This window comes from Salvelinus fontinalis, chromosome 35 (assembly GCF_029448725.1).
Source record: "Salvelinus fontinalis isolate EN_2023a chromosome 35, ASM2944872v1, whole genome shotgun sequence".
NCBI classification, from domain to species: domain Eukaryota; kingdom Metazoa; phylum Chordata; class Actinopteri; order Salmoniformes; family Salmonidae; genus Salvelinus; species Salvelinus fontinalis.
This window is the reverse complement of record NC_074699.1, coordinates 28650794-28671671: the sequence shown is the minus strand read 5'-3', so window position 1 is coordinate 28671671 and position 20878 is coordinate 28650794. Positions and strand designations below refer to the sequence as shown.

The 20878-nt window shown below is 45.6% G+C and overlaps 1 protein-coding gene across 2 annotated transcripts in view; it reads left to right on the top strand.

Moving 5' to 3' along the window:
- Nucleotides 1-20439, top strand: part of LOC129834678 (carbohydrate sulfotransferase 8-like) — a 223781-nt gene extending 203342 nt beyond the window's left edge. For both annotated transcript variants that reach the window (XM_055899890.1, XM_055899889.1), the window contains 3 exons: nt 15037-15074; nt 16759-17193; nt 17387-20439. In XM_055899890.1, coding sequence (XP_055755865.1) covers nt 15037-15074; nt 16759-17193; nt 17387-18073 — 1160 coding nt within the window. In that variant the 3' untranslated portion in view covers nt 18074-20439. The remainder of the gene's footprint in view (nt 1-15036; nt 15075-16758; nt 17194-17386) is intronic.
- The last annotated feature ends 439 nt before the right edge of the window (nt 20440-20878 follow it).

Here is a 20878-nt window from a genome sequence, read left to right as displayed (position 1 = left end):
CTAGCAATCATACCACACAGAAAATCATTCAAAGCTGCACCAATTTTCAATAGAAATGTACAAGAACATAGCTGATAGGCAGCGGAGAGGCCAGGTGCATATTGCGCATGAAAGAACAGCGAAGACATGAGACACGCAAATCAAAAAGCTCCCCTATTGATCTTGTTTAGGGACAATCAAATGATCTAGACTAGCCTACAACAAGATCATGCAATGAAGAATTGCATTATTGTTTTCAAGCGAGTACAAAATTCTACTCTAGGCTGTAAACTGCAGTGAAAATGCCATTTGAATAACGGCTCAAAAACCTTGTGATGTCAGAAGGTGAGTGTAGCTGGTGCATGAAGTCAGGCGCAGGAGAGCAAAATGAGTGAGCAACGTACTTTACTCAAAAGATAAAGGCAGGAGGTAAACAAATACACTTGACCAAAATACCAACGGTATATATAACGCACGGGTGAACACAGCACCCGTCGAAAAAAACAGCCATAAACCAAACATAGAAATAATCACGCACAACAAACATGAGGGAAACAGAGGGTTAAATACATGAACATGTAATTGGATAATGAAAACCAGGTGTGTAGAAAATAAAGACGAAACCAATGGAAAATGAAAGATGGATCAGCGATGGCTAGAAGACCGGTGACGTCGACCGCCGAACGCCGCCAGCACAAGGAGAGGGACCGACCTCAGCGGAAGTCGTGACAGTACGCGCCAACACCGGCCTCGGGCCGACCCAGAGGGCGAGGCGCAGAGCGATCCGGATGGAGACGGTGGAACTCCTACAGCATTGATGGGTCAAACACGTCCTCCACCAGCACCCAGCATCTCTCCTCCGGACCGTACCCCTCCCACTCCACGAGGTACTGAAGGCCCTCGCCCGACGCCTCGAATCCAGTATGGATCGAACTGCATACGCCGGGGCCCCCTCGATGTCCAGAGGGGGCGGAGGAACCTCCCGCACCTCAGACTCCTAGAGCGGGCCAGCCACCACCGGCCTGAGGAGAGACACATGGAACGAGGGGTTCATTCGATAATCAGTGGGAAGCTGTAACCTGTAACATACCTCGTTCAGTCTCCTCAGGACTTTGAATGGCCCCACAAACCGCGGGCCCAGCTTCCGGCAGGGCAGGCGGAGGGGCAGGTTTCGGGTCAAGAGCCAGACCCGGTCCCTGCCCAGCCTCACTGCGGTGGCGATCTGCGCAGGTTTTCTGGCGCCTCACGGCCCACTGAAGGTGCACATGAGCGGCGTCCCAGGTCTCCTCAGCGCGCCTAAACCAGTCATCCACCGCAGGAGCCTCGATCTGGCTCTGATGCCAAGGCGCCAGGACCGGCTGGTACCCCAGTACGCACTGGAAGGGGGAGAGGTTAGTGGAGGGCGGAGCGAGTTCTGGGCCATCTCTGCACACGGCACGAACGCTGCCCACTCCCCCGGCCGGTCCTGGCAATAGGACCGCAGAAACCTACCCACATCCTGGTTCACTCTCTCCACCTGCCCGTTACTCTCGGGGTGAAAACCCGAGGTAAGGCTGAGCGAGACCCCCAGACATTCCATGAATGCCCTCCAGACCCTTGACGTGAACTGGGGACCTCGATCAGATAATATGTCCTCAGGCACCCCGTAGTGCCGGAAGACGTGTGTAAACAGGGCCTCCGCAGTCTGTAGGGCCTTAGGGAGACCGGGCAAAGGGAGGAGACGACAGGACTTAGAAAACCAATCCACAACAACCAGGATCGTGGTGTTACCCTGTGATGGAGGAAGATCTGTTAGGAAATCCACCGACAGGTGCGACCACAGCCGTTGTGGAATGGTTAAGGGTTGTAACCTGTGCCTAGGGGCCTTGCACTGGGTGCACACCGAGTAGGATGGTCGTACAGACGCCCAGCTGGACATTGGGGGGGAGTGGGCTCTGTACGTAACGCCCGCTCGATATCCGCGTCCAGCTCCCACACTACCAGTGCCACCAGGCAAGAGGCCGGGAGTATGGGAGTGGGATCCATGGGCCGCTCCTCTGTGTCATACATCCGGGACAGTGCGTCTGCCTTCGCGTTCTGGGAACCTGGTCTGTAGGATAGGGTGAAAACAAAACGGGTAAAAAACATGGCCCACCTTGCCTGGTGAGAATTCAGTCTCCTCGCCGCCCGGATGTACTCCAGATTGCGGTGGTCAGTCCAGATGAGAAAAGGGTGTTTAGCCCCCTCAAGCCAATGTCTCCACGCCTTCAAAGCCTTGACGACAGCCAACAACTCCCGGTGCCCCACATCATAGTTTTGTTCCGCCGGGCTGAGCTTCTTCGAAAAGAATCAAATAAAATCAAATTAAATGTATTTATATAGCCCTTCTTACATCAGCTGATATGTCAAAGTGCTGTACAGAAACCCAGCATAAAACCCCAAACAGCAAGCAATGCAGGTGTAGAAGCACGGTGGCTAGGAAAAACTCCCTAGAAAGACCAAAACCTAGGAAGAAACCTAGAGAGGAACCAGGCTATGAGGGGTGGCCAGTCCTCTTCTGGCTGTGCCGGGTGGAGATTATAACAGAACATGGCCAAGATGTTCAAATGTTCATAAATGGCTAGCATGGTAAAAAGAATAATAATCACAGTAGTTGTTGAGGGTGCAACAAGTCAGCACCTCAGGGGTCAGTTGGCTTTTCATAGCCAATCATTGAGAGTGTCTCTACCGCTCCTGCTGTCTCTAGAGAGTTGAAAACAGCAGGTCTGCAAGTAGCACGTCCGGTGAACAGGTCCGGGTTCCATAGCCGCAGGCAGAACAGTTGAAACTGGAGCAACAGCACGGCGGACTGGGGACAGTAAGGAGTCATCATGCCAGGTAGTCCTGAGGCATGGTCCTAGGGCTCAGATCCTCCGAGAGAGAGAAAGAAAGAAAGAAAGAAAGAATTAGAGCGACCATACTTAAATTCACACAGGACACCGGATAAGACAGGAGAAATACTCCAGATATAACAGACTGACCCTAGCCCCCCGACACATAAACTACTGCAGCATAAATACTGGAGGCTGAGACAGGAGGGGTCAGGAGACACTGTGGCCCCATCCGATGATACCCCCGGACAGGGCCAAACAGGCAGGATATAACCCCACCCACTTTGCCAAAGCACAGCCCCCACACCACTAGAGGGATATCTTCAACCACCAACTTACCATCCTGAGACAAGGCCGAGTATAGCCCACAAAGATCTCCGCCACGGCACAACCCAAGGGGGGTGCCAACCCAGACAGGAAGACCATGTCAGTGACTCAACCCACTCAAGTGACGCACCCCTCCTAGGGACGGCATGGAAGAGAACCAGTAAGCCAGTGAATCAGCCCCTGCAATAGGGTTAGAGGCAGAGAATCCCAGTGGAGAGAGGGGAACCGGCCAGGCAGAGACAGCAAGGGCGGTTCGTTGCTCCAGAGCCTTTCCGTTCACCTTCACACTCCTGGGCCAGACTACACTCAATCATGTGACCTACTGAAGAGATGAGTCTTCAGTAAAAACTTAAAGGTTGAGACCGAGTCTGCGTCTCTCACATGGGTAGGCAGACCATTCCATAAAAATTGAGCTCTACAGGAGAAAGCCCTGCCTCCAGCTGTTTGCTTAGAAGTTCTAGAGACAATTAGGAGGCCTGCGTCTTGTGACCGTAGCGTACGTGTAGGTATGTACGGCAGGACCAAATCAGAAAGATAGGTAGGAGCAAGCCCATGTAATGCTTTGTAGGTTAGCAGTAAAACCTTGAAATCAGCCCTTGCCTTAACAGGAAGCCAGTGTAGGTAGGCTAGCACTGGAGTAATATGATAAAAAATGTTGGTTCTAGTCAGGATTTTAGCAGCCGTATTTAGCACTAACTGAAGTTTATTTAGTGCTTTATCCGGGTAGCCGGAAAGTAGAGCATTGCAGTAGTCTAACCTAGAAGTAACAAAAGCAGCCTCCCTGGTGGCACAGTGGTCTAAGGCACTGCATTGCAGTGCTAGCTGTGCCACCAGAGAGTCTGGATTCGAGCCCAGGCTCTGTCGATTGGCCTAGCGTCGTCCCGGTTAGGGAGGGTTTGGCCGGTAGGGATATCCTTGTCTCATTGCGCACTAGCTACTACTGTGACGGGCCGGGAGCAGTGCATGCTGACCAGGTTGCTAGGTGTAAGGTGTTTCCTCCGACACATTGGTGCGGCTTGCTTCCGGGTTGGATACTCGCTGTGTTAAGAAGCAGTGCGGCTTGGTTGAGTTGGGTTCTGTTTCGGAGGACGCATGGCCCTCGACCTTTGTCTCTCCCGAGTGGAGGTGGACACGTCCGAGGCTGGATAGGAGCCATGCTCTCTTAGCGCCACCAAAGCTCCGCCCCTGTGCCTAGTTTTTTCCCATGGAATAAATGTTGTGGATCTTAATGTTTTTCCTCATAACCCTGGACTATCGGACCACCATTTTATTACGTTTGCAATCGCAACAAATAATCGGCTCAGACCCCAACCAAGGCGCATCAGAAGTCGTGCTATAAATTCTCAGACAACCCAGTGCCAGTGTCGATTGCCAAACGCAGCCAGCACAAGGAGAGGGACCGACCTCGGCGGAAGTCATGACGTGATTTGAATGTTTAATTCCATTCATTCAATTTGAATCAGTTGTGGCTCTACTCTTAACAGTCTATAAGGTCTAAAAAGGCACAGTACCAGTCTGGCTGTATTTTTACTTCTGATACTGAGATGCGCTGTCTGTTATGGATCATCATTCTCCCAAATGAAGTCGTCCTATAATAATGTGGCCACATATGCTCCCAGCAGGCCCAGTTATTCAGGAAAGTTTAACTTGTGCTCTGCCTCCTCCCGATCTGAGCGGCTATTCCTCGCGCACCTAGAACCTAACGCTTCAATATAGCCTAAATATTTGTCATTTAACTTTTCAAATGCTTTACCTTTTATGTGTGCCATAAACACATAAAACATCACAATGTTTTACCTGCACACGTTCATCTAAAATATCATTCCAGCATCAAAACTGTTCACCAGCCACGCCATTTGATGAATGGGAAGAGACATCTGTTACAAAACACCAGCAAGTTTAATGACATTCGGAGATTGTCAAGCCAAGTCTTCTATACTGGGTAGAAGGTAGGGAGGGATCTATCTGTTGAGATTTGCATAGTATATTTGATTGTGGTGTTTCAAACGCAAACCATGATGTTGAAGCCCCCAAAGTCGGTATGCTTTGCTTATTGGTTGTGTGGTGCATTGGTACAGAAACCTGTTGGTGGAAAATCTATTGCATATATTTTGTAGAATTGTAAATATAGCATCAAAATGTTGAAAATCTGATTTCCCCCTAGCTGATCATTGTCTGCAGCCGGTTCTGATCGTAGTGTAATGAAACAGGCAGGCAAAGTGAGCTCAGTGGTTGTAAACATTATTTTGAGTTATAAGTCATTCAATAAGGGGGGACGGTGTGCACATTTTTTACAGTACGGAGGCTGGCCTTTAAACAGAAATCATTAAACTAACAGAAACCAACAGCACTGTGCATGTTCTTCACAGCAGCACCAGAATCTGGCCCAGTCATATCAGCAGCAGCAGCCCAATCCAACAGAGTATTCCCCCTCCGCCTCAGATACAAACACATCTGACAAAAGGCCAGATGTCTCATTTGTCTGATTAACCCAGTTCTCTTTGGCCAGGCATCTAGTGAAATCTGCGCTATTCATGTCTTTAACATTTGTGTTTTCTTACTACTGCTTGACACACCGACTCTCTCACCTGTTGGAGTTGGAGGGAGAAATTGGAGAAATCCTCAGCTGTCACACGTGACACGTAAATGTTATTCTAATTAGAGCGTGTCCAGTCCGCTAGCTGTCAAATTACCAGCGCCGGGAGCCGAGCCGCACCTCTCTCTCCCGTCTTTCTCACACCTCCAGACAGAAAGGTACGCGAGACACAAAGAGAGAGAGGAGAGGGGTGGAGCTAAGCAGGATGTGTGTGCAGACAAGGTGGTTGAGCATTTTAAATGATCAAGTGATCAGACAGACCCAGACATATCAGACAGATTCTACAAGGCTGTTTCCCCCTCATATTTACGATAACTCACTATATGCCTTAGTGTCTGGTTTGTTTCCTCTTACATAGGTACATCAGCACTGTGGTGTGCTGGCAGTAGCAGTCAGTATGCAAGGCTATGTCATCCCTAGCAGGATCCACAAGTAGCTGTGTGTGTTTCACATCTCCCATTGACACCTCAGCTCTGGAGTCCCAGGGGCACGAGCCACCTGACGTGTGGGAGAGTTATTTCAGGCATTTGAGAGCATCAGTCAGACAGAGAGACAGACACCGTGATGTGGAGCAGAGTGGCGCGGCATAACACACCCTGCTCTCATTAGTACAAAGCTCTGGAGGAAGCTGAGAAATAGCTGCTGTGCTGTGACGATCAGCCCAGCCTGTCTTACAGCCTGTATCAGACACAGCACAGCACAACACAACACTACACGGTATAGCCATTCAATCAATATCAGACAGGAAGGTAGAGCTGCTTTTGTGAAAAACACAAAGTATGTATTATTATCATCATCATTTTAGTAGTAGAAGTAGTAGTAGTAATAATAGTAGTAGAGGTAGTAAAAGTAGTAGTAGTAGTAGTAGAGGTTGTAGTAGAAGTAGTAGTAGTAGTAGAGGTTGTAGTAGAAATAGTAGTAGTAGTAGAAGCTGTAGTAGTGGTAGTGGTAGTAATAGTGGTAGAGGTAGTAGTGGTAGTAATAGTAGTAGAGGTAGTAGTAGTAGTGGTAGTGGTAATACTAGTAGTAGTAGTAGTATAGGTAGTAGTAGTAGTAATAGTAGTAGTGGAGGTAGTAGTAGTAGAGGCAATAGTAGTAGATGTAGAGGTAGTAGTAGTAGAGGCAGTAGAGATAATAGAGGTAGTAGTAATAGTAGAGGTAGTAGTAGTAGTAATAGTAGTAGTAACAGTAGTAGTAGTAGTAGTAATAGTAGAGGTAGTAGTAGTAGTAATAGTAGTAGAGGTAGAAAGTAGTAGAGGTAGTAGTAGTAGTAGTAGTAGTAGTAGAGGTAGAAAGTAGTAGAGGTGATAGTAGTAGTAGTAGTAGTAGTAGAGGTAGAGGTAATAGAGGTAGTAGAAGTAGTAGTAGTAGTAGTAGTAGAGGTAGTAGAGGTGGTAGAAGTAGTAGTAGTAGTAGTAGTAGTAGTAGAGGTTGTAGTAGAAATAGTAGTAGTAGTAGTAGAGGTTGTAGTAGTAGTAGTAGTAGTAGTAGTAGTAGTAGTAGTAGTAGTAGTAGTAGTAGTAGCAGCAGCAGTAGTGGTAGTGGTAGTAATAGTATTAGAGGTAGTAGTAGTAGTGGTAGTGGTAGTGGTAATACTACTAGTAGTAGTAGAATAGGTAGTAGTAGCAGTAATAGTAGTATTGGAGGTAGTAGTAGTAGTATTGGAGGTAGTAGTAGTAGAGGCAATAGTAGTAGATGTAGAGGTGGTAGTAGTAGAGGTAGTAGAGATAATAGAGGTAGTAGTAATAGTAGAGGTAGTAGAGGTAGTAGTAATAGTAGTAGAGGTAGTAGTAGTAGTAGAGGTAGTAATAGTAGTAGTAGTAGTAGAGGTAGTAGAGGTAGAAAGTAGTAGAGGTGATAGTAGTAGTAGAGGTAGTAGTAGTAGTAGTAGAGGTAATAGATGTAGTAGAAGTAGTAGTAGTAGTAGTAGTAATAGTAGTAGAGGTAGTAGTGGTAATAGTAGTAGTAGTAATAGTAGAGGTAGTGGTAGTAGAGGTAGTAGTAGTAGAGGTAGTGGTAGTAGAGGTAGTAGTAGTAGAGGTAGTAGTACTAGTAGTAGAGGTAGTAGTACTAGTAGTAGAGGTAGTAGTGGTAGTAGTGGTGGTAGTAGTAGAGGTAGTAGTGGTAGTAGTGGAGGTAGTAGAGGTAGTAATAGGAGAGGTAATAGTAGTAGTAGTAATAGTAGTAGAGGTAGTAGAAGTAGTAGTAGTAGTAGAGGTAGTAGTAATAGTAGTAGAGGTAGTAGTAGTAGTAGTAGTAGTAGTAGAGGTAGTAGAGGTAGAAAGTAGGAGAGGTGATAGTAGTAGAGGTAGTAGTAGTAGAGGTAGCAGTAGTAGTAGTAGTAGAGGTAATAGATGTATTAGAAGTAGTAGTAGTAGAGGTAGTAGTAATAGTAGTAGAGGTAGTAGTGGTAGTGGTAATAGTAGAGGTAGTAGTAGTAGAGGTAGTAGAGTCAATAGTAGTAGTAGAGGTAGTAGTAGTAGAGGTAGTAGAGGTAGTAGTAGTAGAGGTAGTAGTATAGGTAGTAAAGGTAGTAGAGGTAGTAGTGGTAGTAGTAGAGGTAGTAATAGTAGTAGTAGTAGTAGTAGAGGTAGTAGTAATAGTAGTAGAGGTAGTAGTAGTAGAAGTTGTAATAGTAGAGGTAGTAGTAGTAGTAGCAATAGTAGTAGAGGTAGTAGTGGTAGTAGTAGTAATAGTAGGAGTAGTGCTAGTAGTCGTAGAGGTAGTAGTAGTAGTAGAGGTAGTAGTTAAGGTAGTAGAGGTAGTAGTATTAGAGGTAGAAGTAGTAGTAATAGTAGTAGAGGTAGTGGAGGTAGTGGTAGTAGTAGTAGTAGTAATAGTAGTAGAGGTAGTAGTAGAGGTAATAGTAGTAGTAGTACTAGAGGTAGTAGTAGTAATAGTAGTAGAGGTAGTATAGGTAGTGGAGGTAGTAGTAGTGGTAGTAGTAGAGGTATTAGTAGTAGAGGTAGTAGTGGTAGTAGTAGAGGTAGTAGTAGTAGAGGTAGTAGAGGTAGTAGTGGTAGTAGTAGAGGTAGTAGTAGTAGAGGTAGTAGTGGTAGTAGTAGAGGTAGTAGTAATATAGGTAGTAGTAGTAGTAGACGTAGTAGAGGTAGTAATAGTAGAGGTAGTAGTAGTGGAGGTAGTAGAGGTAGTAGTGGTAGTAGTAGTAGTAGAGGTAGTAGTAGTAGAGGTAGTAGTGGAGGTAGTAGAGGTAGTAGTGGTAGTAGTAGAGGTAGTAGAGATAGTAGAGGTAGTAGTAGTAGAGGTAGTAGTAGAGGTAGTAGAGATAGTAGAGGTAGTAGTAGTAGAGGTAGTAGTAGTAGAGGTAGTAGAGGTAATAGAGGTAGTAGTAGTAGAGGTAGTAGTAGTAGTAGAGGTAGTAGTAGAGGTAGTAGAGGTAGTATTAGTAGAGGTAGTAGTAGTAGTAGCGGTAGTAGAGGGAGTAGTAGTAGAGGTAGTAGAGGTAGTAGTAGTAGTAGTAGTAATAGTAGTAGAGGTAGTAGAGGTAGTGGAGGTAGTAGAGGTGGTAGTAGTAGTAGTAGAGGTAGTAGTAGTAGAGGTAGTAGAGGTAGTAGTAGTGGAGGTAGTAGAGGTAGTAGCAGTAGTAGTAATAGTAGTAGTAGTGGTAGTAGTAGAGGTGCTATTAGTGTTGTTGTATGTTGTTGTTTGTTGTTATTTCTGCTGCTGTTGTTTTGTTTTTGGATTGAACCGGATGCAGTCAAGGGGCACGTAGCACGAAGCGAGAAGAAATTATAGGTTGAAGGCTGGAGGCCAAAGGTGGGGTACTTGAGAGATGAGGCACTCTGGGGAGAGGTAGAATACAAGCATGGAGAGGTAAAGTAAGGGTCTGTAGGGTAGCTAGGAGAAAATAGGAGAGGGCTGAGACTGGAGGGAAGGTAGATAGCAGAACATAGGGGAGGCTTAAAGCTAAAGGGGAGTTACCATAGAGGCCTGGAGTGTTATTGAAGGGGAGGCGGAGGTTGTGATTGTTGCAGCCCGGAGTCTACAGGGCTTGTTATGAATGTTTTGCTTGGTTTCGACAGCACAGAAAAAGTCAGGCAGTCTAAGTGTCGAGCTCAACCATTCCTGTTGCCATTATCCTGTCTTCCTGCTGAACTCATACAGACAGCTTCCAAGGTTTGCTGTTGACAGGTAATCAATCTGAGCGATGCCCATGTGTAGGTCAGTGTCAAGGAGCAATACGATCAGGCTGTTTCAGCATCTCCTCTAATCCCCTCCACCTTCAAAAGTCGGGGTTGTTACTCCTGTTTTGAGAGATAGCAATCTTCCCCTTATAACCCATAGTAACCCTTGGCACTCCACTCCTCATCCTCCTGGGATTACTGACTTGAACTGTGGTCAGTGCAGAAGCATTGAAGCTTATCCACAGATACAAGGACGGGGCTGTCCCGTCTGCATTCTATTTCACTTAGCATTCCACCCACTGTTCCACAGCTCCACTCACATGTCCGCCCTCATCAGGCCTGCCTGTAATCAGTGGGGCCGGTGACAGGAAAACACAGAGTGAGTGAAAACAGCAGGGCTTACTTAAAAGAGAGGCCAGGGTAAACAGTGACAGGGCCAATTCAATGTACCTATCTCACAGCAAATAGAATTCAGCAGGTAGATCACCACTGGTTAATGAAGATACGAGGGGAGAGGAGGAGAGGGATGAGAGGAGGAGGGAGGGAGGGAGGGAGGGAGGGGGAGAAGGAGAGGAAGAGGGAGGAGGAGGGGAGGAGGAGAAGAAGGAGAGGAGGAAAGGGAGGAGAAGAGAGCAGAGCATCTCAACTACGGCAGAGAGGAGAAAGGGTCCAGTGGCTCAGAGATAATGTGTAGTCTGAACACAGACACCACATGGAAACACTGAGGGCAATACCCCCCTCTTATCTGTTTCTCTCTCTTCCATCTAGCTTTTCTCTCTTCTTTCACCTTCCACTCTTCAGTCCTCCTCTCCATCTGTTGCCTCCACCACAGACACAGGCAAGAGAGCAGCCAGCCGTTTTCCCTGCAGACTTTCCTCCCTTCCCTCCCCTAATATCTGGCAGCGAACCAGCCAACTTTTAAAACATTACGTGAAAAAAGTACTCCACTTCTGAACTTTTATAACAACCTCCAGCACCCTGTCTGAGCTGTCATCGATAGGGGAGGGGAGGGGCTCTGTGGCGTGTGCTGCTGTGGCATGCGTGCTCTGCTGATAGGTCAAGAGCTTCTCAAGCATCCTAATAAGATATGTGCCAATTAAAGCCTTCTGGTGCTGCGGCTTCAGCACAGATAATTAATTTAACCCGTGGATCGCTGCTGACAGGTAGCATTTGTTTACACATCTCTGCTTTCACGAGCTGCCAACCAACCATGCCTCTGACGACTCTGCGTAATATTTACACAACCGCCCCTTCTCATCCGACTACATACAGCATAACACTGTTACGCGCAGTTTCCATGGGAATCAGCTATATGAAGGGGCTGTCTGCATTTCCTTACCTTGAGCTTGTTATAAACTAATAAGCAGCAGTGTGTTGATGCCTTGGCTAGAACAGCTGTAATATCTCAGAGCATGAAAGTCAACTACTCTGAAAACAATATACTGAAGATGTTCATGTGGAGGCAGCAGGCATCTCCAACTTTATTTTAAATAGCTTTCTTTCAGCTTCCACTGCTTTCAGTTGTATTCAACTGAATATTGATTTGGTTCAATATGCTTAGCTTGTACTCTTACAGCTGAGACATATGAGTCAAGCCATGTGTTATTTATGGGGGTCATGCGCAGTGCTGCGCCACGTTAATCTTGTATTGCTAATTACTTCAGTAAATGTGAAGCTCAAGTTCCTTGTATTCGGAGACTTCCTTATTATACTGCTGAAGTCATAAGAGCTAAGACACTACAGGCTCTGTGAGCTGAATGACTGATGAAAAGCTAGTGGCTGCTGGCTGTGCTGCTCTTTACCCACCGTGGGCACAGGCCTGGAGGGGGCCTGGACACTAAGTCTCTCTGTCTTCCATCAGGCTCTCTCCTGAGTTTCCTCTGGTTAAGAATAGGGCATTTAAAAAGTTCCTCCCTGTGTCCATGGCAGTGATCCTTCATTTAACAAGCTCATTATTTCACCTTGTTTTTGTCCTTCATGCTCCTCTCCGCCACGACTGCGTTTGCATGAGGCGAGCGGCTGTGGTGGCAGCGATCGGGGGAAGGAAGGAAGCGTTTGATGTGTGTCGGTATCGGAGGAGAGCCGTAGAGAGACAGAGGTCTTTCAGAGGGAAAGGCGGTAATGGATCCCACTAATGATATGGCATTTGCTTTCATGACTCCCACAATAACACCGACCTGGTTCTACATTGATTAAGATTATGATTACCATGGCGACGCTGAGGAGGTCACGCGTCTTGCCGGTTCCTGCTCCACTTTCCTTTTTTATTGCAATTTTCCCATTCTACTGAACCATTTACTTGATGTTCCTATTTTTATATTTGATTATTTCTTATTGTTGTTGCATTTTCGAGAAGGAACCTGCAAGTAAGCATTTTGTTGGACGATGTATACCATGCGTATCTCGTATATACGACAAATAAAAAATTATGACTTGAAGCATGGATATTCAGGGCCCGTATTGAAAGGATAACCTTGGGAAGCTGAAGGTTCGGGGTGTGGGAATGTAGACTGTTCTCTGAAGGTGTTAGGCAGGAAGACAATGCATCTGAGGACATCACATAACAATGCATTAATATCCATTATCCACCTTCAATCTGCTCTCAATGTCAGCTACTGTAATGGAATATAAAAAGAACTGAGAAAATTGTTATTGAATGAAAGGAAGTATATTTCAGCTATGCTATCCATCACAATGAATATGTTAAGTCAATGGGGACTTGCATGCTCATTTGATTCACCTGGGTTTTGTACTATTGCTGCAATTTGTGACAGAAATAAAAGACAAATGAACACACGTTTACTTGCATCACTTCAGCAGAGTTTGTGAATTCCTAACTTGTAGAAGCAAATTTGCTGAACCTCATAAGGAAGCAAATTTGAACAATTGATCATTGTTTCACAGCCTGGAGCAAATCAATAGAATAGCTTCTTTAAGGGTCAAATTGCAATCAAACAGCAACATATATTAGTTTCAACCAAATTCATGGTATAGACATAAATGTTGCTGACGAAACTAAACACACAGCTTTTTACAGTAAGGCATTATGATGCTATTCAGGGCATTGCCTAGCACCCAGACTGCATTGGGAACCAGATAAACTAGGGGAAAGAGAGAGAAAATGTATTAGTAAAGGCAAAGATTCATTTCCTTTTAAATTGAAAAATCAGTGAAAGACTGAGATTTTTACAGCTATCTATTGCACATGCAATTACCTATCCACAAAGTCAATTCCATCTAAATTCAAAGCAATTCAGGAATTGAATTGCAATCAAGAGAAGAAATGTACTCAACTGCATTCAATTCAACAGACAGAAAGTGAACTTGCATTGAACCCAACAAGGAGAACACTGGAATTACTGATTGTACTAATTTGAGGAGAATCCAGCACGGGGTAAAGCTGGCTATAATCCAGCACATTAAAGCCACATAATTAAATAGAACACTATTATATTGTTTCTCTATGGATAAAGCTATGGTTGTGACAGTGAGCAACATCACTGACAAAAGCCTGGTCCCAGATCGGTTTGTGGTGTCTTGCCAACCCCATACAACGTGACAATTACTATACAGTAGGAGTTGGCCAGACAGTACAAACACATCTGGTTCCAGGCTAGTGAGCAGAGCAGTATGTGACAACACAGTGCTCCTGACAAAAACAGCACTTAGTAGGAAGCCGTTATTAGACCTCAGGAGATTTCAATTACTGGCCTGATGGGGTTCCTGATCAATGGTGAGGCATGTATCTAGATGAGATAGTCTAAGAAAGATGCTACAGTGTGTGTGTGTGTGTGTGTGTGTGTGTGTGTGTGTGTGTGTGTGTGTGTGTGTGTGTGTGTGTGTGTGTGTGTGTGTGTGTGTGTGTGTGTGTGTGTGTGTGTGTGTGTGTGTGTGTGTGTGTGTTTGTGTTTGTTTGTGTGTGTGTGTGTGTGTGAGCCATTGGAGCCTAGCAGTACTGTGTGTGGTGAACATTTTATCTTGGTAATAGTGTGGTGTGTCCTGTTAGATATGCATGTGTTTTATATTCAACAACGTCAACTGACATACAAGATGCACTGAGCCATTATTAGGGTTAGGAGATCAAATAAGGCTCCGACAGCTGAACAAGATTAGAAAATGTCAAACTGTGTGCCATCACCTCCCTAAACCTGCTACAGAGGAATAAACAGAATCCCAGACACTACAACAACCAACCCCCCAAGCCCTTCTGCAGTGCATACTAATCTAAAACAACATTGTATCTGGCTGTATGGTTGTATGGTTTTCTCCCAGCCCCTCTGAGACGTATCTAAGTGTTTGAGGAGACAGGGGCCTTGCAAATCTCACCAGTTAAGGGGGGTGGTGGGCCGTGACCCACATCTGGGGCCCCCTCACTCTGCAGGTTCCTGTTACTTACCTCTGTAGATTGGAAGTGACAGGCCATTCAGGCAAAAGTGTCTGAGCCCCTCTCCCATCAGCAGCTGCACAGCCATCCGCCGAGCATCCAGCCTGATTACACATCAACGAGAGAGGGGGACGGGGGAGGGGATGGGGGACCACGGGAAAGGAGATGTCCAGCTGGAGAACACACACTAAACACAACGCCTGTCTGTCCTGTCCCACTGGTTGACTGGCTCAGTCACATCTGCCAATAGACACGTCACCACCTGTCTGTCTGTTTGTCCCTCAGCTCAGACATTCCTCTCTGTGTCAAAGAACCAATCTATCTTTTCTAGCTACCCTGCTAAGAAATCAACCTAGCAAATAGTTCACAGACTCCTTACTCACCCCACAACTAGGACCATCAAAACACAACTCATTTACCAATGTTTCATGGTGCTGCAGGTTCATTACTTAAATGGATCTAGATAGCTACCTGTCTCTGTGTCACCCTCTGTGGAAAACAGCTGGTGTGGAGGAGAGGGGAGGAGAGGAGAGTCAGCATCAGGCCTTCTACCTGATATTACAGCAGGAGGAATTCACTCCATTACCTGGGTCTGATGCATCAAAGGACTACCTCTCCTCCTCAACAAGCAATAACTAAACATGTTGTCTCGTTTACTTACTTGCTCACTCTCGCTCTCTCCCTCCCTCCCTCCCTCCCTCCCTCTCTCTCTCTCTCTCTCTCTCTCTCTCTCTCTCTCTTCTCTTCTCTTCCCAGGTGTGAAGCTAAGAGGAACAGCTCGGCAGTCCAGAGAGGTACGTTGTTTTCTACTCCTCCTCCTTTCAAACAGAGAGAGAGTGTATATGTTTTTTATCTAATATGGTGTTGAGTGGCAGTGCAGTGTCTGTGTCTGATAACATCAGTGTAGAGAGGCTGACCTGAGGCTTCCCCCAGTGTGCCAGGGGTGGGCCAGCTCTCTGCAGCCCATGGAGAGTAAAGTAGTCTTGGTTTATGTGAGCTGGAATGGCTCATAGGAGCAGAAGCCTGTTTCTGTAGCATGAGGCAGCTTGATGAACAAGTACAACCCCGGGACAGGATGCTAGTCTATTGCAGGGCCTTACCCCCAATCTATCTCATTAATGCTGAGTGCCAAACAGACTGAGGCGCATTTTTACAGTCTTTGGTATGACTCGACCAGGGATCGAACTCCCAAACTTCCAGTCTCAGGGCGGACACTCTAACCACAATGCCACTGAGTTGGTCCAGCCCAGGGAGAGCCAGGGGATAAAGGCTCTGTGGAGGTCTTGGTGTGAGAATGCAGGAGCGAGTTAGAAAGCGAGAGAGAGGGCACAGCCAGGGCTCCGACTACTAGATACTGTAATACCAGCCTGGAGATGAGGGGGTTGTGTCAGTGTGTAGCTGTAGGAGAGAGAGAGAAAGAGAGAGGGGACACATCCAGGGCTTAAACTACCACCTCCTGTAATACCAGCCAGGAGACGAGGGGCTTCAGTGTGAGACTAGGAGGCTTTGAGGCTGCAGGAGAGAGAGCAGCTGGTTGCTATGTCAGGAACGCTCCTTCTGGTTCCTCTCTTTCCTCCCACTGACCTCGGTTTGCTCTGGTGTCCTGCTCTCAATAGAGATGAGAGACTTCCATTAGTGTGAGTCCTGCATGTGGGTGTCTGATATGGGCTGGCTACACTGTGGCTGATCCTGCTCTGCTTCCCAAAATGAAACGGTCAGGGAACCATTCCTACTACTGCTTCCTCCTTTGGAGGTTTCCCAGGGGATATAGGTGGGAGTACTGGGCATCTGATCCAATGGATGTCAGATAGGAGATGAGCACAAATTCATGATGTGTTCCCATCACGTTATCCGTACAATTAGGATTATACATGCAATCTATTGCCTTAATGGCGCCATAATGGTTTTTAATTGAAATAAAATGTCAAAGCGCATGATAGCCTCAGGCCATCTTACCATGGTAATCTGCCTGTAGATGATTCAAATTTAGATTTCCCAATAAGTGTTTATAAGACATTTATATGACATTAGAGCTCTGTTTATTGGTAGTTCACCCAGTCATTTACAGTGTGTGTCATTTCAATTGGAAAGGTTGGAGAGTTGGTCAAGATGTAGAGAAACAGCGCCACTAAGTGTTGAGTCTGAGCACTACATAAATCAGGAACGTATAGATTTTTAAAGATTCCACCAAAGGTTTTTAAGAGGGTTGGTGAATTAGTTCACAGAACACTATAAAGAGTGTTTCACTGAATAAACACATTTTATTTTGAATGCCAGAGAAGTTTAAATAATAATCAACACCAAATCAATAAAATGTATTTATAAAGCCCTTTTTACATAAGCAGATGTCACTAAGTGCTTTTACAGAAACCCGGCCTTAAACACCAAAGAGCAAGCAATGCAGATGTAGAAGTCTTGCATACATTTTACATCTGTCAGCGCCATTTGTAAAGTCGATGCGTTATCTTTGTCCATCAGGCGCTATGTACTCAGGACAGTGAGGGTGTGAGAGTCAGCCCAGGCCAGGACCAGAGACTGGCTGTGGAAGGCCTAACCAGCACCATCCCCCCCATGCAGTTCCCTGCCTTCCAGTGGACTAGACATTCAGCCACCCCTGGCTCTAGGGAACAGGACATGGGCTCCCTGCGCGTCACCAAGCGCCACAGGAAACTACTGAAAACCAGCCCTGTGGTCTCTAACAACTCACTCAACTCCTCCTCGTCCTCCTCGGGTTCCCCGGACTCTCCTGAGGAGAGCTGGCAGTGGCACAGACTGTCCCACATCCAGGAAGCTCGGCGGAGGCTGATGAAGGAGGTCTGTGCCAAGTACAAGAGCAGCATCTCCAGGACCATCACACCTCACCACGTGTCCCGGATCTATGTGGAGGACAAGTACAAGCTGCTGTACTGCGAGGTGGCCTATTGATGATCTGATTATTGCATATTGATTATTGGACTTTTGAATATTGCTGTTATATACTGCTATCTATATTTTTACAACTTATTGATTATTGGTGTATTTTTGTCATTGTGACTGTGATGCTGGCTGCAATGATTTAACAAACCAATTAATAAAGTATTTTTTAAATCTAATCTTATTTCTTTAGGTGCCCAAGGCGGGATGCTCCAACTGGAAGAGGATCCTCATGGTGCTGTCTGGCCTGGCGTCGTCCACCCACGAGATCAAACACGACGCCGTCCACTACGGCAACCACCTCAAGAGGCTGGACAGCTTCGACCGCCAGGGCATCACGCAGCGCCTGGAGACCTACACCAAAGTCCTGTTTGTCCGCGAACCCCTGGAGAGGCTGGTGTCCGCATTCAGGGACAAGTTTGAGAACCCCAACACCTACTATCATCCTGTATTCGGGAAGCCCATCATCTCCAAGTACAGGGTAAACGCCTCCAAGGTGGCCCTCAGGACAGGCAGCGGAGTGACCTTCCAGGAGTTCATGCAGTATCTGTTGGATGTGCACAGGCCTGTGGGCATGGACATTCACTGGGAGCCTACCAGCCAGCTGTGCAGCCCCTGTCTGCTGGACTACAACTTCATCGGCAAGTTTGAGACCATGGAGCAGGAGGCTAATTTCTTACTACGTAGAACTGGTGCCCCGCATAACCTCACCTTCCCCAGGTTTAAAGACAGGAACCCCAAGGCTGAGAGGACTTCAACTCATTTAACCCATCGCTACTTTGCACAGCTCAGCACTTCAGAGAGACAGAGAGCTTATGACTTTTATTACATGGACTACCTTATGTTTAACTACTCCAAACCTTTTAAAGATTTGTATTGATTGACTCTCTAATCTCTGTTTAAGTCCTCAAATCTCTCCTGGCTTTAAGTGGAGGAGCGCACCATAAAAATGACTTCCTTTTACACGTAGTACTAGAAGATCATCACATGAAAACAATGTCTCGGTCAGGCATGTCAATGTGGTCCTGTACTATATACCGGTGGCTAACTGCAAAACATCGAACTCACAAACAATTTATCACTGCACAGTCAGTGACGTGAAAAGACAGTTCAATGCTTTAAAATGTGTTATGTGAAGTGGTACCCACCTATCATTCTTTGCACTTAGTGTAGCAAATTCTTTCAAATTCTCCAAAAATGTATTGACTACTGCTGGAGAGTGTGTCTGGACGGTCTTATAGGGGAGCATCCCCCTTAAGTATCCCTAAGTACTACTTTACCACACCATCCCACTACCCTTTAGAATACACATCCTCATCACTGTCATCAAGGCTTTTTCTGACACTAATATTTAAAAACTGTACAAAGGGCATTCAGATGACTATATATATTTTTCTATGTATTTCTATAATGGATATATTCAGTGCTTCTTTGTGGGGATTTTAATTTCTGATATCACTGATTGTTATTTCAGTAATTATATGGTGAGTGTGTTCAGAGAATATCTGGATATATTTAGGCCTCTTAGGTCCCCCTGTACATCAGACCCTGTAAAACACGTGTCAAACTCATTCCATGAGTGCCAAGTGTCTGCAGGTTTTTGCTCCTCCCTTGTACTTGACTGATCAATGAAGGTAATTTATTAGTTAGGAACTCCCCTCACCTGGTTGTCTAGGTCTTAATTCGACACAAATATAAAGGAAATAACAAAAAACAGCATACAGTCGACCCTCCATGGAATGAGTTTGACACCCCTGTTGTAAAACATGCTGGTTAACACATGGACACGTAGAAATTCCACTCCAATCTTTCCCTAATTACCCAATAAGCCCCAGCAGTGTTAGAGAGAGCAGAACACTGATACCATCTCTTATACTGACACTGACAAAGTCACAAAGCAGCTTATCCTACCCATCTCTGTCTGTGTGTGTGTGTGTATTTGTGTGTGTGCGCGCGCGTGACAGAGAGCGAGACGTGTGAGAGAGAACAACTGGAGCTGCTGCTATGATCTCTTTTCATGGCTCTGAGGAGGAGTAAGCCCTGGCCCACAGCCCAGACACACTCAGACCTGCTACCGTAGGTCCCACACAAGACAGACAACTGTGAGGGCAGCTTTACGATGAGATCTCTCAACAGGGTAACAACTTACACAACCCATAATAACACATCATCTACTGTCCCACAAACTGTACAGGCAATGGGTTGTAGGATCTGTGTGAGAAAGCTAGTGTTCAGAGAAGCCAGCAATTGGAGCAGTATTTCAAAATATCCTCTTTTACCTCCAATGAACAACACTGATTTATAGCTCCACAGTAGAGTACCACAGCTATTCTGCACAGTGGGAAGGCAGGGAGAGGCAAGCACACTTGGGGCCAATCAAACACAGTTTCCTGGATAAGTCAGAAACATGACTCTTTCCTGGCTACTAGAACGCTGGGTTGAGTGGCTTTGTGAAATCCGTCTGTAACAGAAAGAAACTCAATTGCATATGCTGTTGTGTTGTGAAGTGTATACAGGTCATATTATCGACTTGTCCCTGAATCGTGGTTGCTGCTTTTAACTAAATAGGCCTCTAATAAGTAAGTAGAATGATCCCCATATTCAGTTGTGTTCTACTCTGCAGCTCTAGTCAGAATGAATACCCCAGACAAGCCAGGGGGGTGTCTAAAAGGATACAGCACAGGGGGAGATGCCTTTCTCTATGTGACCAATTACAAAGAAATGCAGATTATTTGAATTATATATAGACACTATATTGAGATTTTATATATTTTTTAAGAAGAAACAGAAAGAGATCACATATTTATGATGGCAAATATTATAGGATTATGTCAATGTAGTGTGTTGGCTTTTGCAGTTCCAAAATCTATATGTTATTAAGATGGTGGTCTGATTCTATGTAGTTAGCCAGACTCTGTTCCAAAGCTAAATAGCATAATATAGGTATTACTTTAACCTACAAATGCTCCCTCACTCACCAACCCTGTTCTATGGGGTTTCTTGGAAATGTAAGTATGTGGGTCTATGGGTACAACACAGATATATCAAAACTATTTATGGTAACAAGTGAATGTATACCTGTTTTATCGTTGGTGCAAAAGTGTATAAATACCTGTACATGGTCTGGAACCCTTTGCCTTATTTTACACTGCCAATCAAAAGGTGTATTTCAGGAAGACATTCTGCAGGTGGTTGGTTTCTGTCTGCTGAGTGTCTACTAATAAACTGTCTTTGGCATTTTCACAATGCTGCTTCTTTTTAATGCTTAACACTCAACAAACCATTAAAGTGTTATTGTCTCCAACAGATTCCGCATGTGGAAACAGTCAATAAGACACTTTTTCAGGTAAGAAGACACACTCAAACCAAAGTTGTGCACCCCTGGTTTACGTATACTCTTTATTTTGTCTTTCCAAAATATACCTATTCCAACATCCATTGGAAATATACTCAATTCATAGGCGAGGAAAGATGGCCAAGATACTCTTTCCCAGTCCACAAGAAATGTTATTTTGAAGGAGTAGGTATATGGCTCCTGTGAATATAAACAGGGCCGGACTACTGCATTTTGGGCCCTTGGGCCATCGACTTCCTTTTTTAGCAGTTTTACATATTCTGCCATAGGGCTGAGAGAAAATGTTCCATTTCAAAGCAAATTTCAAGCTATTCTACACATTTTGCCATG